Source organism: Antechinus flavipes, chromosome 6 (genome assembly GCF_016432865.1).
Source record: "Antechinus flavipes isolate AdamAnt ecotype Samford, QLD, Australia chromosome 6, AdamAnt_v2, whole genome shotgun sequence".
In the NCBI taxonomy this organism is placed as follows: Eukaryota; Metazoa; Chordata; class Mammalia; order Dasyuromorphia; family Dasyuridae; genus Antechinus; species Antechinus flavipes.
Genome location: NC_067403.1, coordinates 225072857 through 225088319, shown reverse-complemented (window position 1 = coordinate 225088319; position 15463 = coordinate 225072857). Strand labels below are relative to the sequence as shown.

Sequence of the window (15463 nt, the reverse complement as noted above, 5' to 3'; positions counted from 1 at the left end):
GAGTATTGCTTGAACCCCTCAAGCAGCCCCAGTGGATGCCTCGGTGGACTGGGGAGGTGCCAAGGGGCCTGCCAGCTACACTGGGTCCAGAGCTGGGTGTTTTCTTTGCAGAAAATACCCTTGGGGGTGGGGAAGAGCGAATTCTCCTTATTTCCCCAGCTTGATAATTTCCCGCCCTGGTTATTTTTTTTAATTAAAATCCCAATATTATTATTATTTTTATTTTTATGAATTTGCTGCTCAGCTGCCTCCTGCCTCCTTTGACCTGAGACCGCAGAGAGCAGATTTCCTCTTCGCCTTTCTCTCCTTCGGAGCCCTTTCCCCCTCCCCTTCTCTTCCCCCAGGTTCCCCTCGGAGGGGAGGAGAGCGGCACTTTGGCCGAGGAAAGCCTTGGCCCCCTTCTCCTAGTGGGGGGAAGTGAAGTGGGAGTCTGCAGGAGGAGCTGGCGGGGCGTGTGTGTGTCTGGGTGTCTGGGTGTGCGCGCACACACACACACATACACACACACACACACACACACACACACACACAGCTTCTTGGCCGCCCTGTTTCCTGGTGCTCTGCTCTCTTGACCCCAGTGGCAGTCCCTGTCACTGCACTGCTCTGCTCCCTCCTCCAGCTCGCCTCTCGCTCTCCTTCTCCCTCTCTCCCTCTCCCTCTCTCCCTAGCTCTCTTTCTCCTCAGATCGAGGCTGCTCTCATTCCCTCTCTCCCTCTCATTTCCAAGGCAGCCAGCCGGGGGACCTCCAGGGTCGAAGGTTCTGCCCTGCCTCCCCCAACCTCCACCTCCCAGCGCCTCTCTGCTTCTCTCCCTGGCTCCTTCTCTCCCTGTCTCTAACCAGCTCTGTCCAAGTCCCCTATGGATCGGCTCCTTTCAGAGCACTGAAGGCATCTCCAAGACCCACATCCCAGCCAGAGAAAGGTAATCTACCCCGTTAGAGGGGGGTGGGGGTGGGAGGGAGCGGGGAAGGAGGGGAAGGGAGGGGGTGGTGGTGGTGGAATCAGATGGAAAGGAAGGGGAAAAAAAATACACACACACAAAGCCGCGGGTTAGAGGTGCCTTGTCATGTACAAGTAGGAGAGGATCGGGCTGGATCTGAGGCAGCAGGCAGCGTCTGCTCCTAGCTTGCTCTTTAAAATAATAACAATAAGGCGACTTTAGTGCATTTTTTATGACTCGGAATAAACGTTTAAAGAGGTTTTGTTTTCCAGGAGTGAAAGAGAATTATTTTTAGGAGCTGTCTTCTCCCCCACTAACCATTTTCTCGCTCCCTTCCACGCGCCCCCCCGCCCCCAACCCCGACCTCTCCAGGGTGTCTTTCTCCTATCGGGGGTGGCACGGAGGGGGTGAGGGGAAGAAAGGGGGTTGGTGGGGAGGAGAGGGGGGTAGTGAGCACTGCAAGGGAAGTGATTTGGTCGCGGCGAGAGGCAGAGGAGATGGGGGGTGGGGATGCTGGCTCGGCTGCCTGTTTACTAGAAAGTCTCGGGGTTATAATGTTAGAGCACGGCCGGGCTAGGCCGGGGTGCATTGTGTTTGCCGGAGACCAAGGCAACAGCGGCGGCGGCGGCCGCGGCGGCGGCAGATCCAGGGGGGGCAGAATGCAAAGTACAGTTACAGGAAAAGCCGCCTAACCGGGAGCGGCAGGCATTGTGAACGGGGGGCTGTGCGGCTCTGCGCCGGGAGCCCCGCGCGCGTGTCTGTGGCTGTGTGTGTGTGTTTGCGTGTATGTGTGTGCGTGCGTGCATGCGTGTGTGTATTTTTTCTCACCCTTTCCCCTCCGCCCTAACCTCACTCCTTCCTCCGCCGCCTCCCCCGCCCCCTCCGCCGGTGCTGTAGCGAGCCACGGCTTGGGGTGAAGGGGTGGGGGTGGGGGTCAGAAAAGTATAAATCGCGAAGGATTGTTTCTTTTTATTCAGAAACTGGAGTTACTCGCGTCGGGTCCCCGTAAGCGAAGGAGGCTTTAGGAAACCTTGCAAATCCAGGGTCTTGCGGCCTAGGAGGTGGAAAGGGCAATTATTATTTTTTTTCTCCCGTAAAGAGGAGGTGGAGATACCGGGGTGGGAGTAGGGGGATGAGACGAAATACACAAAGGCTTTGAGGAGCCAGGGTCCCCCTTCTCGCGGGGTCAACAACACAACGTAACTCATCTCTCACCTCCGACCACCACCTCCGACCCCCATCACATGTAAGTCTAAATGTGGGCCAGAAAAGGTGCATTGATTGAGAAACACTGAGGACGAACAAAAACTGGCTGGGAAAAACTTTAATTGCGAAAAAAAAAGATCACCACCTTCTCTAAGGCCCTTTACACTCCCAGCAAAGGTCGTTGTCTCGCGGTGCCCCCTTCTTCCTCGCTCCTCCGACAGAAGCGAGGCGCCCGGGCACTTGATGGACGGTGGTGTCGGGGGCTGCGACGGCTCCGAGGGGCTCTGGCGAGGGCCGATTTGGGATTGGCCGTCGGGAGCATGCCGGAGCCCACTGGGGAGGCATAACGTGTGGGGGGGTGGGGGGAGAGCTGAGGGGGCGGGTGGGCAGGGGGACTTAGTACAAAACCCGGGATGGTGCGGTGTCAGAGCTATTGGGCGCGGATGGCAATCAATCAATCTGGGACCGGTAAAGAGAGAGGGAGAGAGGGAGGTAGCCAGAAAGAAAGGAAGGAGCAGTCACCCAACGGCGGAGCCCAGTGCAGCAGGGTGGCAGGAGGGGCGGCAGCAACCGTGGTGGTGGCGGCGGCGGCGGCGGCAGCAGCAGCCAGCGAGTGCTCACCAGGAAGGAAAGGGGGAGCTATAGACAGGACTAGCAGGACGTGGACCCGTAGAGGAGGTGGGGAGTGTGAGTGTGTGTGTGTGTATGTGTGTGTGTGCGCACTTGTTTGTGTGTGTGTGTGTGTGTGTGTGTATGCACTCATGGGGTCAGGGACAGATTATCCTCCCTCCCTTTTAAGTCCTATATTTTCAACCCTTCTCAAACCCCCCAAATTTGAGGTTTCTCTCTTTCTAAAGGAAAATATCGCCGAGTGTGCCAGCGGTATGCTTGGCGCTGGATACAAGTTCAGGGTGTGTGTGTGTGTGTGTGTGTGTGTGTGTGTGTGTGTGTGTGTGTGAGATCTTTAGGAGTAAGGGATGGGGAAGAAAGCTTTGGTTCCTCTCTCCAGCTGTCTAACTTTCTGCTTCTCCAGCTGTGAGCGCAAACCCGACGAAGGTGGATGAGCATCCTTGGTATGGGTCTTACTGTAGCACCGAAAGAGATAAGAAAAAGAAATAATTAGGGACTGAAATGGGATAGGGAGTAAACTGGAGAAAGTTGCTTGTAAAATCTTGGGTTGTTGCTGGGTCTCTCCTCCCCCTGACATTCTCATGGGGGGGGGGGAAGAAAACAATCCCCTTTCTTGGCTGGGACAGGTACAGTGCCCAAAGTGTTGTCCCTTTCTCACTTGTACTACTTCTGAGTAGAAGGTTGTTTTTTTTTTTTTTTTTTGGAGGGGGAGATGAACCTTATTATAAATTCTTTAATTACTCAAAAGGGTTGCTGACCAGATTTCTGAAAATGAATATTCCTTATTGAACAACCGAAGAATACAAGTGGATGCTATCTAGGAAATAGGAAAGAGACTTACATGATTTTTTTTTTCCAAGAGAGATAATCAAGCAGGCAACAGCACAAAGCTTTTGGCAGCCTCTACACCTTTTTCTATTTTTCTTTAGGCTTATCATTATAAACTATCGTTTTCCTTTTGGGGGTAGGGTGGAGTGGATGTGTTAGTGTAAACAAAATGAATGTTGACTGTCTTTAAGAAAAAAAGAGCAAAAATCTGCTATTTGGGTGAATCTGCTTTCTAAATATGCTATGGGTTAATGGCTATTCTAACAGTCACATAATAACTTTTGATATATCCCTGAGGTTAGATATGGGCACTGTATCCTGTCTCTGCTTCTAAGACTTTGGGGGAACCTCAATACACATCCTTGCTCTTTAGAAAATGGCTTCATGGGAAGGTGCTGAGGTGAACACCCAGTTGTTGGGGGGGGAGGGAAGTGGGGAGTAGAAATGAGCCTTTTCTCTCCTGTCTATAAGGGTATCTGTGAAAGTTTTGAAGTCTTCCCTTCTGCCTCAGTCTGACACTCCTCTTCAAAGGACTCCAGATTAAAGGAGATAGACGCTGCAGGTGCACTGTTCCGATAAGACATTTGAAGAAAGAACACAGTGGAGACAAATTCAAATGAGTCTGTAGCCACCCATTCAGCCCTTGCTAGTTACATGGTCTTGCTTGTACTAATGAAAGGATGTTCTATTTGGCTCATGAGGGCAGAGGTACGGAAATTTACAAATGTTCGCCCATCAGAGGAAGATGGTGGAAGTGAAGTCAGGATTCTGCTGCCCCTTTGAAAGAGGGCAAATGATTTCTGTTTCATCTAAGTTATCTCTCTTTGCACCTTTAAAATGTTCGGAAACTAGAAGGGATAGGGGATGTGGTAACTACTGCAGGCTGCTTCCTAAATATTTAAAAAAGCTATGTATAATTCATTTTAATTAGTAAGTTACCTCCCCAGGAAATAGATGTAACATTTCAGCTGTTTCTTGGACTTAGGAAGCCAAACTGTTTTATTCAGAGGTCTTAGGAGGCTGGGCAAAAATGACGGTTTTCCTTTGCTCCTTTACATTCTGTATGTTACACAATAGGATCTGATGGTGAAGAATAAGAATTGCATGTAATTTTCGTAGCACTCTTTAATTTATGCAAGTACTAAGTTCCCACAGTATGAAAATGTGTATTTTTTTTCTCCTCCGAGCTTTGATGGCTAACATTCTTTTTAATGACAGTCATTTTTGTAACAGGAAGATGTTTCCATTTGTATTTACTTTGCCGTACAGTGCAATTATGCAGCTTCTCCCTCCATAGCGTCTTCCTACTTTGTATCTCAAAAGAGAATTACAGTACTTAGAGCAGGACTGCAATTTCAAGCAGGTGTTGCATGTTACTGTTATGCAAAATATAATTGTAACGGGAAGTTAAGGAAACAGCTGCAAACTTGGTATGGAGACTGGCGACATTATCATTTGTAAGCAGTTCTTATAGATCTCTTACATCACACCAATAGGGACCCAAGTTTGAGTCTGAAACTGATGGGCCTTTTTGTCAGTGCTCCCGAAAGCCTCAGGGGGACCAGTGGGAAGGTCAGGAGAGAGAGACGGAAGGAGGAAAAAAGAGACAGAGACAGAGAGACACAGAAAGAGAGCCCTGAGATGTTGGTCCCTACGAGATGCCAAGTCACAAGTGATTCATCTCTTGGCAGGGACATTGTGGTTGCCTATTAGTAGAGCAGGCAAGGTGGATGTTATTCAGCCCGCCTTGCTAATGGGAAGGAGGCAAATGATTCGAGTGGAATGCTGTGGAATGTCTTAGCCCAGATAGCATATGGAAGGCTACACAGGCCTGGGGTTGTAAAATAATAAAATAAATGGCCTATGGCAAACCATCTGCCTTTTGCAGGGTGTTTGAGGTGTTCTATGCCAAATTTAAATCCAATCTTAGCATTCTAAATATTATTTTTTAGATTCCCAGCAAAGACTGCCGAAGCCTTAATGGAACACATGGCAAGCGCGTTTTGAATCGAGGAGCTTAGAACAAGTAGAAGACGTATTGCCCTCTGAATATGCAGCCGTGTGTGTGTGTGTGTGTGTGTGTGTGTGTGTGTGGTGTGTGTGTGTGTGTTTGGTCTGAAGCTCTGACCCATTTCAAGAGTTTGGGGCTGGTTTTTGCTTTGTGAAAATATACCTACCAACCTCTGAGCCAAACACAGACAGATACCCTTTCTGAGATTAGATCATAATATATCATCGTTTTTAGGCCAGAAGGCATTGTTTCATTCTTTCCCCAAGTATATAAAATTGATGATCAATTATGTAGCATCAAGAATGAGGTACTACAGAATTAGATACTTTACATGTGAAATAATGGTATTCTGTCCTCCCTCCCAACACACACACACACACACACACAAACTTTACAGTGGTCCTAGGTGACAGGTACATTCCAAGTGGTGGACCAAGCATGAGTATATTTTACTTTCCTGCTGAGTGAGCTCATGGTATTCCCATTAGCTTAATGAAATTATATATATCTTTGTAGAGAGAAGAAAGTATACTACTCTATGAGGAGAGGTAGCATGCATGCATTTACAAGTGGGACACTACTTAACTGGGTTGCATGTTATACTTCAGTTCCTGATTTCTTTCAAGACAAAGTGCACATATACTCATACATATCCATATAAGTATACATATATACATACACATATATATCTACATACATACATACATCTACATATATGTGTGCCTATGTATACACACAGTTACCTAAATAAAAATGAAACAGCATTTTCCATTCATTGTTTTATTACATGTATCCCAAGGGAACATTGAGCTTCAAGATGTCAAGAGAAAAATTGAAATTAATCCAATAAGGAAAAACCTTTTAAGCTATTCCTCTGTGTAGATACTTGTAAACAAGATGTAACCTCATAAATTTCAGGGTTTTCAGTTGGATGTAAATATTTGGAAACAAAAAAGGCATGTAGTTTAATGACATGGAAGGCTGAGTTCAGTGTTAGCAAGACCTGTTCTACCTGTGGCACACACTGGTTGGGTGACCCTGGACAAGTCCCTTAATCTCTTAAGAGCCCCAGGCAACTCTGGAAGACTGTTAAATTGCCTGTCTGGTGCCGATCTTCATTCATAGAAGGAGTTTCCTTGTCTAGGAGTTTCTTATATCAATAAAATCTTAGGGCTAATAAAAAAAAATTAGTAAGAGACTCGTAAAATATGAACCTTTAAAAAATTAGGTTCACCCTCAGTTGTGAATGTGCCCATATTGGTAATTCATATAAGTGGTACAATTAAAATGAAAGATTGGATTCACCTTTGAGATGATCTGATTGTAGCCCAAAGTGTCCCGTTTTAAATAATGGCCCCACAAAATTGGTTTTAAGAGGAAAAAAAGAGTTGGAAAATTGGTATTTGTATAGAATTAACCCTGATTCCCAAGGTTGACTACCACAATTAGCCATGAAAACTTGGATTTGGGGGCAGGATTGCTCTCTCACCACACTGGTTAAATTGCAAGTTTTTTTAAGTGAAGTTTTTTTTATTTTATTTTATTTTTTATTTTCTTGCTTTCAGAAACTCACGGCCTTGATGAGTAAGTCCCTCCTCGGGTCCCATCTTTGGCTGCAACACACAATGCCTGCCCCCATCCTTTGCTCCAGAAAGTTGTGAATTGCTCATGACTATAAGGAGGAAGGATGGCACATGGGATCCCTTCTCAAGGTAAAGTCACCATCACCGTGGATGAGTACAGTTCAAACCCAACCCAGGCTTTCACTCACTACAACATCAACCAGAGCAGATTTCAGCCTCCACATGTACATATGTAAGTATTTCTCATGATCTCTTTAAAAATATTGTTTTTCAAGAAAAGAAAACAATTAAAAATCATCCCAACAAATAACAGAGAACTTTTCAGGAAAAACAAAATTAGGGAATTCTATCAGGGAGGATAAAGTTAGGCAAAACAGTTTGGTGATCAATAACTTGAATCTCTCACCTTCTTTTCCCCAATATCCTTTCTCACATAAAATTGCATCCCTGGGGTGTATTATAAAGCAATTAGGCAGGTGAAGGAAGTAACTTGTCCAAGTTCATATGACTCCTCAGTGCTGGAGCTAAGATTGGAGCTTTGATTTCCTCCACAGTAATGGGTAGATTCCCCCTCACCCCACCATTCCCACAAATAGCATATTTATTTAACATTTATACAGTCCTGCTTCTTCCTTCCTCCCTCCCCCCCATTCCCCTTTACATTCAGCTGTGAAATAGGCCTAATTGAGACCAATTGTCCAGTGATTACTGAATCCATTGTCTTTTCCTTTGGTGAGTAGAAAGTGTGCTGGCCTGCCCCATTCTACTGACAATAAAGGGGACAAAGGATTAGGGAATTCTGGAACAGTTAGTCTTAAAAACCAGTGCCCTTCCCTCAGACCTTTCCTTCCCCCTCACTCCCTCAAAGTAACATGGGAAACGAGGCTTGAAAACTAACAGAGCCAAATGTAATTTTGAACCCTGGCGTCCTTAACCGACCTGGCTGGATATTTGAGATTTTACAAAACTCCTCCAGAATCCCCCTCAGCTGTGTTGAGCTCCATCAGTATGAGGCAGGCTGTCATCTTCCTTATTATTTATTCAAGGCCTTATGTCCACTAGGTCAGACCCTTCCCCTTGTTTGATGTGAATGAATGATTCAAAGTTGGAGTGAAGCTCTTGGAAGATAGTTATATAACCAAGATCAGAGAGGTTAGAAATCTACTTTTCCTGCCTAGTCCACACTGGGTAGAATCAAACTTAGGGCCTGCTAGGTCCTGAGCTTTCTTTAGTCTTTGCTTTTTTTGGCCTTTAAACAAAAAGGTAAAATAAAACCCTTTAAACTTCGACACACTAAGAAAATAAAAAAGGTGTTTTCCTTGACCCTGGAGACTTGGTGAGAATACCAAGATTTTGCTTTGTGGGCATAATCTCCATAGCCGACACCATTACCTGTGATGAGATGTCTGCAGAGCAGGGAGACTAAAATAGCAGGCACATGCAAAATCCTTGCAAAGAAAGACTGCAATTAAAATCTTTCCCGAGCACTGTGTATTTTAAAATATTTTGGGTCCCTTTAAATCAGAAGTGTTTGGGTTTTTTTTTTTTTTTTAATTGGTTTTGGAAATTGCTTAATTTATGCCATTGGAAGGAAAATGTTCAGGCTGACCACAGCTTACCTGTTGATTGATTAGGTGTTTTTTCCCCTAAATAAGACATAAATATTCTAGTGGATTTAGTGGACTTTCTAGCACTGAGTTAGAGCTGAAAGATGTAGGACAAGTCCCAGCTCTTTCACTTATTATCTGCGTGACTTTGCTAAGTTACTTTACCTGTTTGGGCCTGTTTTCTTATCTGTAAAATGAGTGAGTAAGACTACATGACCTCTTCAACATGATTTGGGGACCATAATGTACTTTTCAAAATCATACATTTTTTCTCTAGTATTTGGTATAACATCATGTAGAAGTCAGAATTTGGGTTTTATTAGAGCTCTATTTTGCACATATTTGGCACCCTTCATTCAAAAATAGCCAAGAATTTTGCTGGCTCTAGTCCCAGTCAGGGATGTTAAGGCATGAGGAAATTGGGTAAAGCTCTTAGAAATTGGTTTATGGAAACCGAATAAGAACTTAGGACCTGGGGATTTCCATTTGTTTGTCCTTCCTCAACCAGTATGAAAGGCAAGAGGAGTAGTAGATAGAGAGCCAGATTCAAAATCAGATAAGTCCTTGATTCAAATCTTGCCACTGACTTACTGGCTGTGTGACTTTGTGCAGTTAACTTACAGATGTTTTCTAAGTAGTAGAAAAGGTGCCAGTCTGCATTGGTAGAGGGAGTTTCTTAACCTGGAAGTTCCCTATACTAATAAAATCACAGATATAGTCCTTGTCTTTCTTAATGATAGATAATTTTGTTGTTATTCTTTCTAGTTGTGTCCTATTCTTCATGACCCCATTTGGTTTTTTTTTTTTAGCAAAGATACTGGAGGGGTTGGCCATTTCCTTCTTCAGCTCATTTTACAGATGAGGAAACTGAAGAAAGTAGGGTTCAGTGACTTGCTCAGAGTCACATAGCTAATAGTGTCTGGGGCTTGAGTCACAATTGATAAAAGCAATAAGCACATTCTAAGATTCATTTGCGTTGAGAATTATTCTGGTCTATGTCAAATAGCAATCATATAGTCATCAACTGCTTGAAACATACAGTTTGTGATTTGCAGCACTCCCAACTGTTTTTCTATCACATCCTAACAAACTCATATGGTTGGCGTTCTGCTATGTCCCCAATTCTTTCATCAGCTTCTATCATATTGACTTCTTCACTATTCTTTGTGAATTTTCAGATCTGAATCTTCTCTCTGTTCTATATAGTTCTGATCGCCTCTCTTTTTTTTTTCTCTCGACTTATCAAATTCCCAGCCCTGATGCAAGATCCAACCCAAAACTTATCTCTCAGATAGCTTTCCTTTACTGTTTCATCCCACTATCCTTTTTTCTTCCCTTGATCTCATATTATCTACCTATACTACGCATTTAAAGACATACAGCAAATGGCATTTGTTAATTAATTTTTTGATTCTTATATTTTAAGTTCTTTTATTCAGTCATAACTAAGGAAGAGCTATAAGGATAGGGAAGTTGAGAAGGTGTGAAGAGCACCATTCTGGTGGCTTATTTCTTCTTGCTACAGCCACTTACAAACCTAATAGTGTCCACATCTCTGTCCCTCCCTCAAAAAGTAGAATTATCCTTCAACAGTATAGAAGTCTTATGAAGCTCTCAGAGCTAAACTCTGTCCTCCCCCCATTCCCCTTTACAAATCCTTCTAGTTCCAGCTCTGTCTTTGGATCAGAAGCTATATTTCTGAGAATATCATTAATATTCCACATGCATTAGCTATTTGTTTGATTATACATTCAGAAGGAAATAATGGGAGAGGTTTTCATTTGGAGTGGTCTATATCTTCATGGTTTGGGGACAAGGTCCATATTGTTATTAAAGAATTTATTGGGTTTCCCTTAGAATTTAGATTTCTCTTTTTCTTAATTGTACTCAAATTACTGAGTTAAGTACCTGAATGAGAGTGTTGATTTTAATTTTTAGAAATGGCTAATATTTCCTTTACTAAAAGCTTAATATTGCAATGATATCCCTTTGTTACAGAGGAGTTTTACCTGTCTCTGAAGTCAAAGGACCTAAGTTTGAATATTGCTCTTTGTTTGTGTTATTGAATCATTTTCAGTTGTATCCAAGCTCAATTTGGGGTTTTCTTGACAAAGATCACTGGAGTAGTTTTTCAGTTCCTTCTCCAGCTCATCTTACAGATGAGGAAACTGAGGCAAACTGGGTGAAGTGACTTGCCAAGGTCACATAGTTGCAAAGTGTCTGAAGCCAGATTTGAACTCAGGAAGATGAGTCTTCCTGGTTCCTGGCACTCTAAACATTGTGCCACCCAGCTGTCCCTTGGGAATTTGATCTACAGTTTACTACTAGCTGTGTGACCTTAGGCAAAACAATCTACTTCTTAGGCTTTCAGTTTCCTCACCTATAAAATGAGGGAGTTGGATCAGATGACCTTTATGGCCCTTTCTACTAAAACTGTAAAGCATAAGCATCTCATTTTCCATGGAATATTTTGAATGCTTTAGTTCAGGGGTCCTCAAACTATGGCCTGCGGGCCAGATGCAGCAGCTGAGAAAGTTTATCCCCCTCACCCGGGGCTATGAAGTTTCTTTATTTAAAGGCCCACAAAACAAAGTTTTTGTTTTTACTAGAGTCCGGCCCTCCAACAGTCTGAGGGACAGTGAACTGGCCCCCTATTTAAAAAGTTTGAGGACCCCTGCTTCAGTTCTCCATACTTTATGTCTGGAGAAATAGTTTAAGAAAGTTTAAGAATAGCTATGACATAGCACCAGGAATGAAGCTAGGTCTCCATGCCTCTAAGAACATCTTTTTCTTTTCCAATAATTCCTCTGGAAACTTTCCCCCCTGATTTTGACTCTTTGATTTCTAAACTGAATCATTTAGAAAATCTAGACTAAGATCTTTGTGCATATTAGTGTGCCTCATTCTGTTAATTTTAAGAAGGATGCTTGATAGCCTACAAAACAGAATCAGAAGAGGGCTAGGCTTGAAGCTTTGTGATTTTTGCCTGAGAAAGTTGTTATTGTAGTTTTTCTTCTTTTCTTCTTCTTCTTCTTCCTCTTCCTTTTCTTTTTTTCTTCTTCCTCTTCTTTCTTCTTTCCTTCTTCTTCTTCTTTCTCCTCTTCTTCCTCCTTTTCCTCATCCTCTTCCTCTTCTCCTGATCTATCAATGAGTCAGAGGTATAATCCACCCATTGTTTGCTTAGTTCCCTGAGTCATATATGTTTCCATCTCCCATTCTAACTGATTCCAACCCTTTTGGTTTTCCTAGAGTCTTCGCAGTGAATGTTACAGTTGTTGTTCATGATATTTGTGATCATATGAAGAACTTAACTTAAAATTTCTTAAAATGTATTAGGAAGACATTTGATATTTTGACCTAAGGAAACAGTATCATGCTCTGTGTGGAATTAATGATTATAAATAGGCTAATGAAAAATTGCTTGAAATATGGTTCTTTTGGAGTGTTCTAGCTTTCCTTTTAAGAAAACTAATAATAGAGCTATTATCCTGTCTTCTCTGAACAATTTCAAATTGCTAGTCTTCATAGTATTTCTAGAATGTGTGTGGAGGAAGTGGGTGACATAAACAAATTTACTGGATGGAGTGAAACTTTAACTTTCTTATTTATCCAATTAAGGTAGATAATGTTGTATACTGAGAATATTTCTAGACTTGGGATCAGAGATGGGTTTAAACCCTAGATTTACATTTTCTAGACATGTGATTTGGGGTAAATCTTATCAACCTTTCTGAGTCTCACTTTTCTCATTTGTAAAATGGGAATAGCACTTGTAATTGTACATCAGTATGAGGAAAATGTTTTTGGAAAGTATTCCACAAAACAAATTAATATTATTATTCTCTATACAGCAGCTGTAGGTAATGGATTACAGGCCTGGCCTAGGAATATGGAAAACTTAGTTTCAAATACTATATCTGCCACATACTGAGTGGGTGACTATTAGTAAGTCATTTACCTTCTCAGTGCTCTTGGAAACTGAGACCAAAAGGTACGGATAAACTGCATTTATGGAAGAAATTTTCCAGTTTTGAACTCATTAAACCAATGAAGCAAATAGATCCAGATTCAAAGGTATTTACATGTAATTATATTGAATAGATATAAAACTGAAAAGATATACACATATATATCTATTTATGTATATAGCTATGCATTTACATATATTCATATATGCAAATGCATATTATACACACATGTTTTATAATACATGTGAAATATACATATATATAAAATGTATATAATATGTATGCATATATTATATATGTTTGCATGTATATTTTATACATGCATATATTTGAATTACCACCCATGGCTGCCTTTCTGAGATTGTTCAAATGTACTTTACCATTAGAAGGAAATGGACACTAAAGCAGAAAACTCTAGAGAAATCTCTTCATTCCCTAGCCATGTGACACTAATGTCAGAAAAGAAATTTCCATTTGTTATCAGTGTTGAAGAATGAGTGGAAGTCTACCTTAAAAGTGTAGTGGAAGTGACTCTTCGAAAGTTCCCCGAAATGGCCCTTCTTGATATGGTGATATGGTAAACTAAAAATTTGGAAGACTTGAATTCTAGTACAGGTTCACCTATTGACTAGCAATAGAACTTTAGGCAGTTCCTGGAATCTCTTTCTGCTTCAGTTGTATCATTTTATGATGAGAGATTAAGACTAGATATTATTAGATATGTTCCTCAATTTTGAATCTACAAATTAAATCAGAAAAGATGAGTTAAAATCTCTATTTTCTGAAAAACAAGGCATTTCACTGTCCTATTGAGAAATGTCCAAATTTTAGACTTTTCTTCTCCTTCACTATAAAAAATCTCGGGGTTAAAAAGAAATTAAAAGATGCTAACTGAGGATATGAATCATCTCATCTTTCTCTTTTGGTCTCTCTGTAAACCAAAAAGTCCTCCCCAACTCCAGAGAAGTGCTGATTTTATGAAGATCATCCCTCCAATGAGTCAGACCAAAGTCTATGTATCTATCCCAGGCAAACCTCAGCCCATCCTCTCTTCAATTAATCTCAGGGAAACAAAAACATAGCACAGAAAATATTATTATTGGTTTATATGTATAGAGTGCTTTAAGGTTTACAAAGTGCTTTATAAATATCTCATTTCATTTTTCCAACAACCCTGTGATTAAGTCCTATTACTACTTTCAGTTTAATAGATGAGGAAACTGAGGCAGAGATAAGTCATCAGTTAGGGTCACACAGCTATTAAATATTGGAGGGAAGATTCAAACTTGGGTTTTCGTGACTCTAAGTCTGTATCCACTGTGCAATCTTGCTGCCTTGAAGTTGAAAATAAAAGTACCAGGGAAGTATTTTGAGATCATGGAGGATGGTAATAGTGATTGGGACAGAAAAATAACCCACATTAGCTTAGTCTGAAAGATTACTATCAATACATAAGGATTGGTGGTATGGTAACAACAAAATACCCTTATCACCAGTCTGGAACTCTGAAAAAATATATTTTATGAACAATCTGGAACTTTTGGGAGTTTTTGTGCTGCATGCCATTGCTTCTTTTCAGAGCACTCTACATATATTCGACTCTTTGTTGCTGGTGAGCTGCTATGGCTTGTGTTTATCACTACAATTTATTTTTGCACTAAGCATTAGCATGACTATAATTTTCTCCTTAATGTTTCCAATCTCTTATTCATCTTGGAGATTCTCAATGCCCCCTTTTAGCTTGGATTCAGTCATACATAAACACAGGATATTTTTTCTATTTTTTCCTTCTTAAAAAAAATATTTCCCTGTATGCTCCATGGGGGAAACGCCTTATGGTCCATGACAGTCAGACTTTGTTTCGGAGCTAACTTTGTTCCTTTACTGTGGATTTCTTTGTTTGTATTCAGCATTTTTTTTTAAGCACCACCAAATTAGATCCCACTCTCCTGCAAATCCCCCCGTTGGATTCTTTTGTATTTCAAAGTCCAGCTTTATTGTGTAACAGGACACACTATTTTTGTGTAGTTGTCTGGCTGTCCTGACACTTTGTGAGCCCTTTAAAATATACTTGATCAACTGATATTAGAAATGGGGGAGCATAGCAATAAATTACGTTATTATTCAATAAATGACAATAGTTCATATCTATGTGACACTTTGAGATTGGTAAAATATTTTGTGTACATTATCTCATTTGACTCTCATGGCTATTATCCTTATTTTTATAGTTAAGGAAATTGAGACTGCCTACAGTCTCACAGCCAGTATGTGTTTGAAGGAGGATTTGATCCCAGAGCTCTTGGATTCATATTCAAAGAATGGTAGATCAAGAAAGGGACCAGGGAGATCATCAAGTGCAATGCTCTCATTTTTCACATGAGTGAAACTGAAGTGTAGAGCCATGAAGTCACTCAACCAAGGTTATACAAGACATAAATGTCAGAGCAGAGACTAGATTTGAGCACGTGTCCTCAGAAAACAAATCTTGCTTTCTTTCTGCTGCACTTCTAACTTCTGCTATCAAGATTAAAAGTGCAAGCGTGGTTGACATATATATACATATAATATGTGCATGTATATAAAATCTGAAAATGTCTCTCTTTAAATTCAGAAAGAATCATCAGATTGCCATGCCATGCTCTCCCAAATATGTTTTGTTATTATTTTTTAATCTTTGGGTCAGAACAT

At 41.5% G+C, this 15463-nt stretch overlaps 1 protein-coding gene across 3 annotated transcripts in view; it reads left to right on the top strand.

The window, feature by feature from the left end:
* The first annotated feature begins 519 nt into the window (after positions 1-519).
* Positions 520-15463, top strand: part of MPPED2 (metallophosphoesterase domain containing 2) — a 202578-nt gene continuing 187634 nt past the window's right edge. Inside the window, exons 1-2 of one of the 3 annotated variants that reach the window (XM_051966094.1) lie at positions 520-921; positions 7180-7429. In XM_051966094.1, coding sequence (XP_051822054.1) covers positions 7302-7429 — 128 coding nt within the window. In that variant the 5' untranslated portion in view covers positions 520-921; positions 7180-7301. Of the gene's footprint in view, positions 922-1898; positions 2186-2494; positions 2824-7179; positions 7430-15463 lie in introns of those variants that run through there. The other 2 variants (XM_051966095.1, XM_051966096.1) reach the window with 2 other exon arrangements.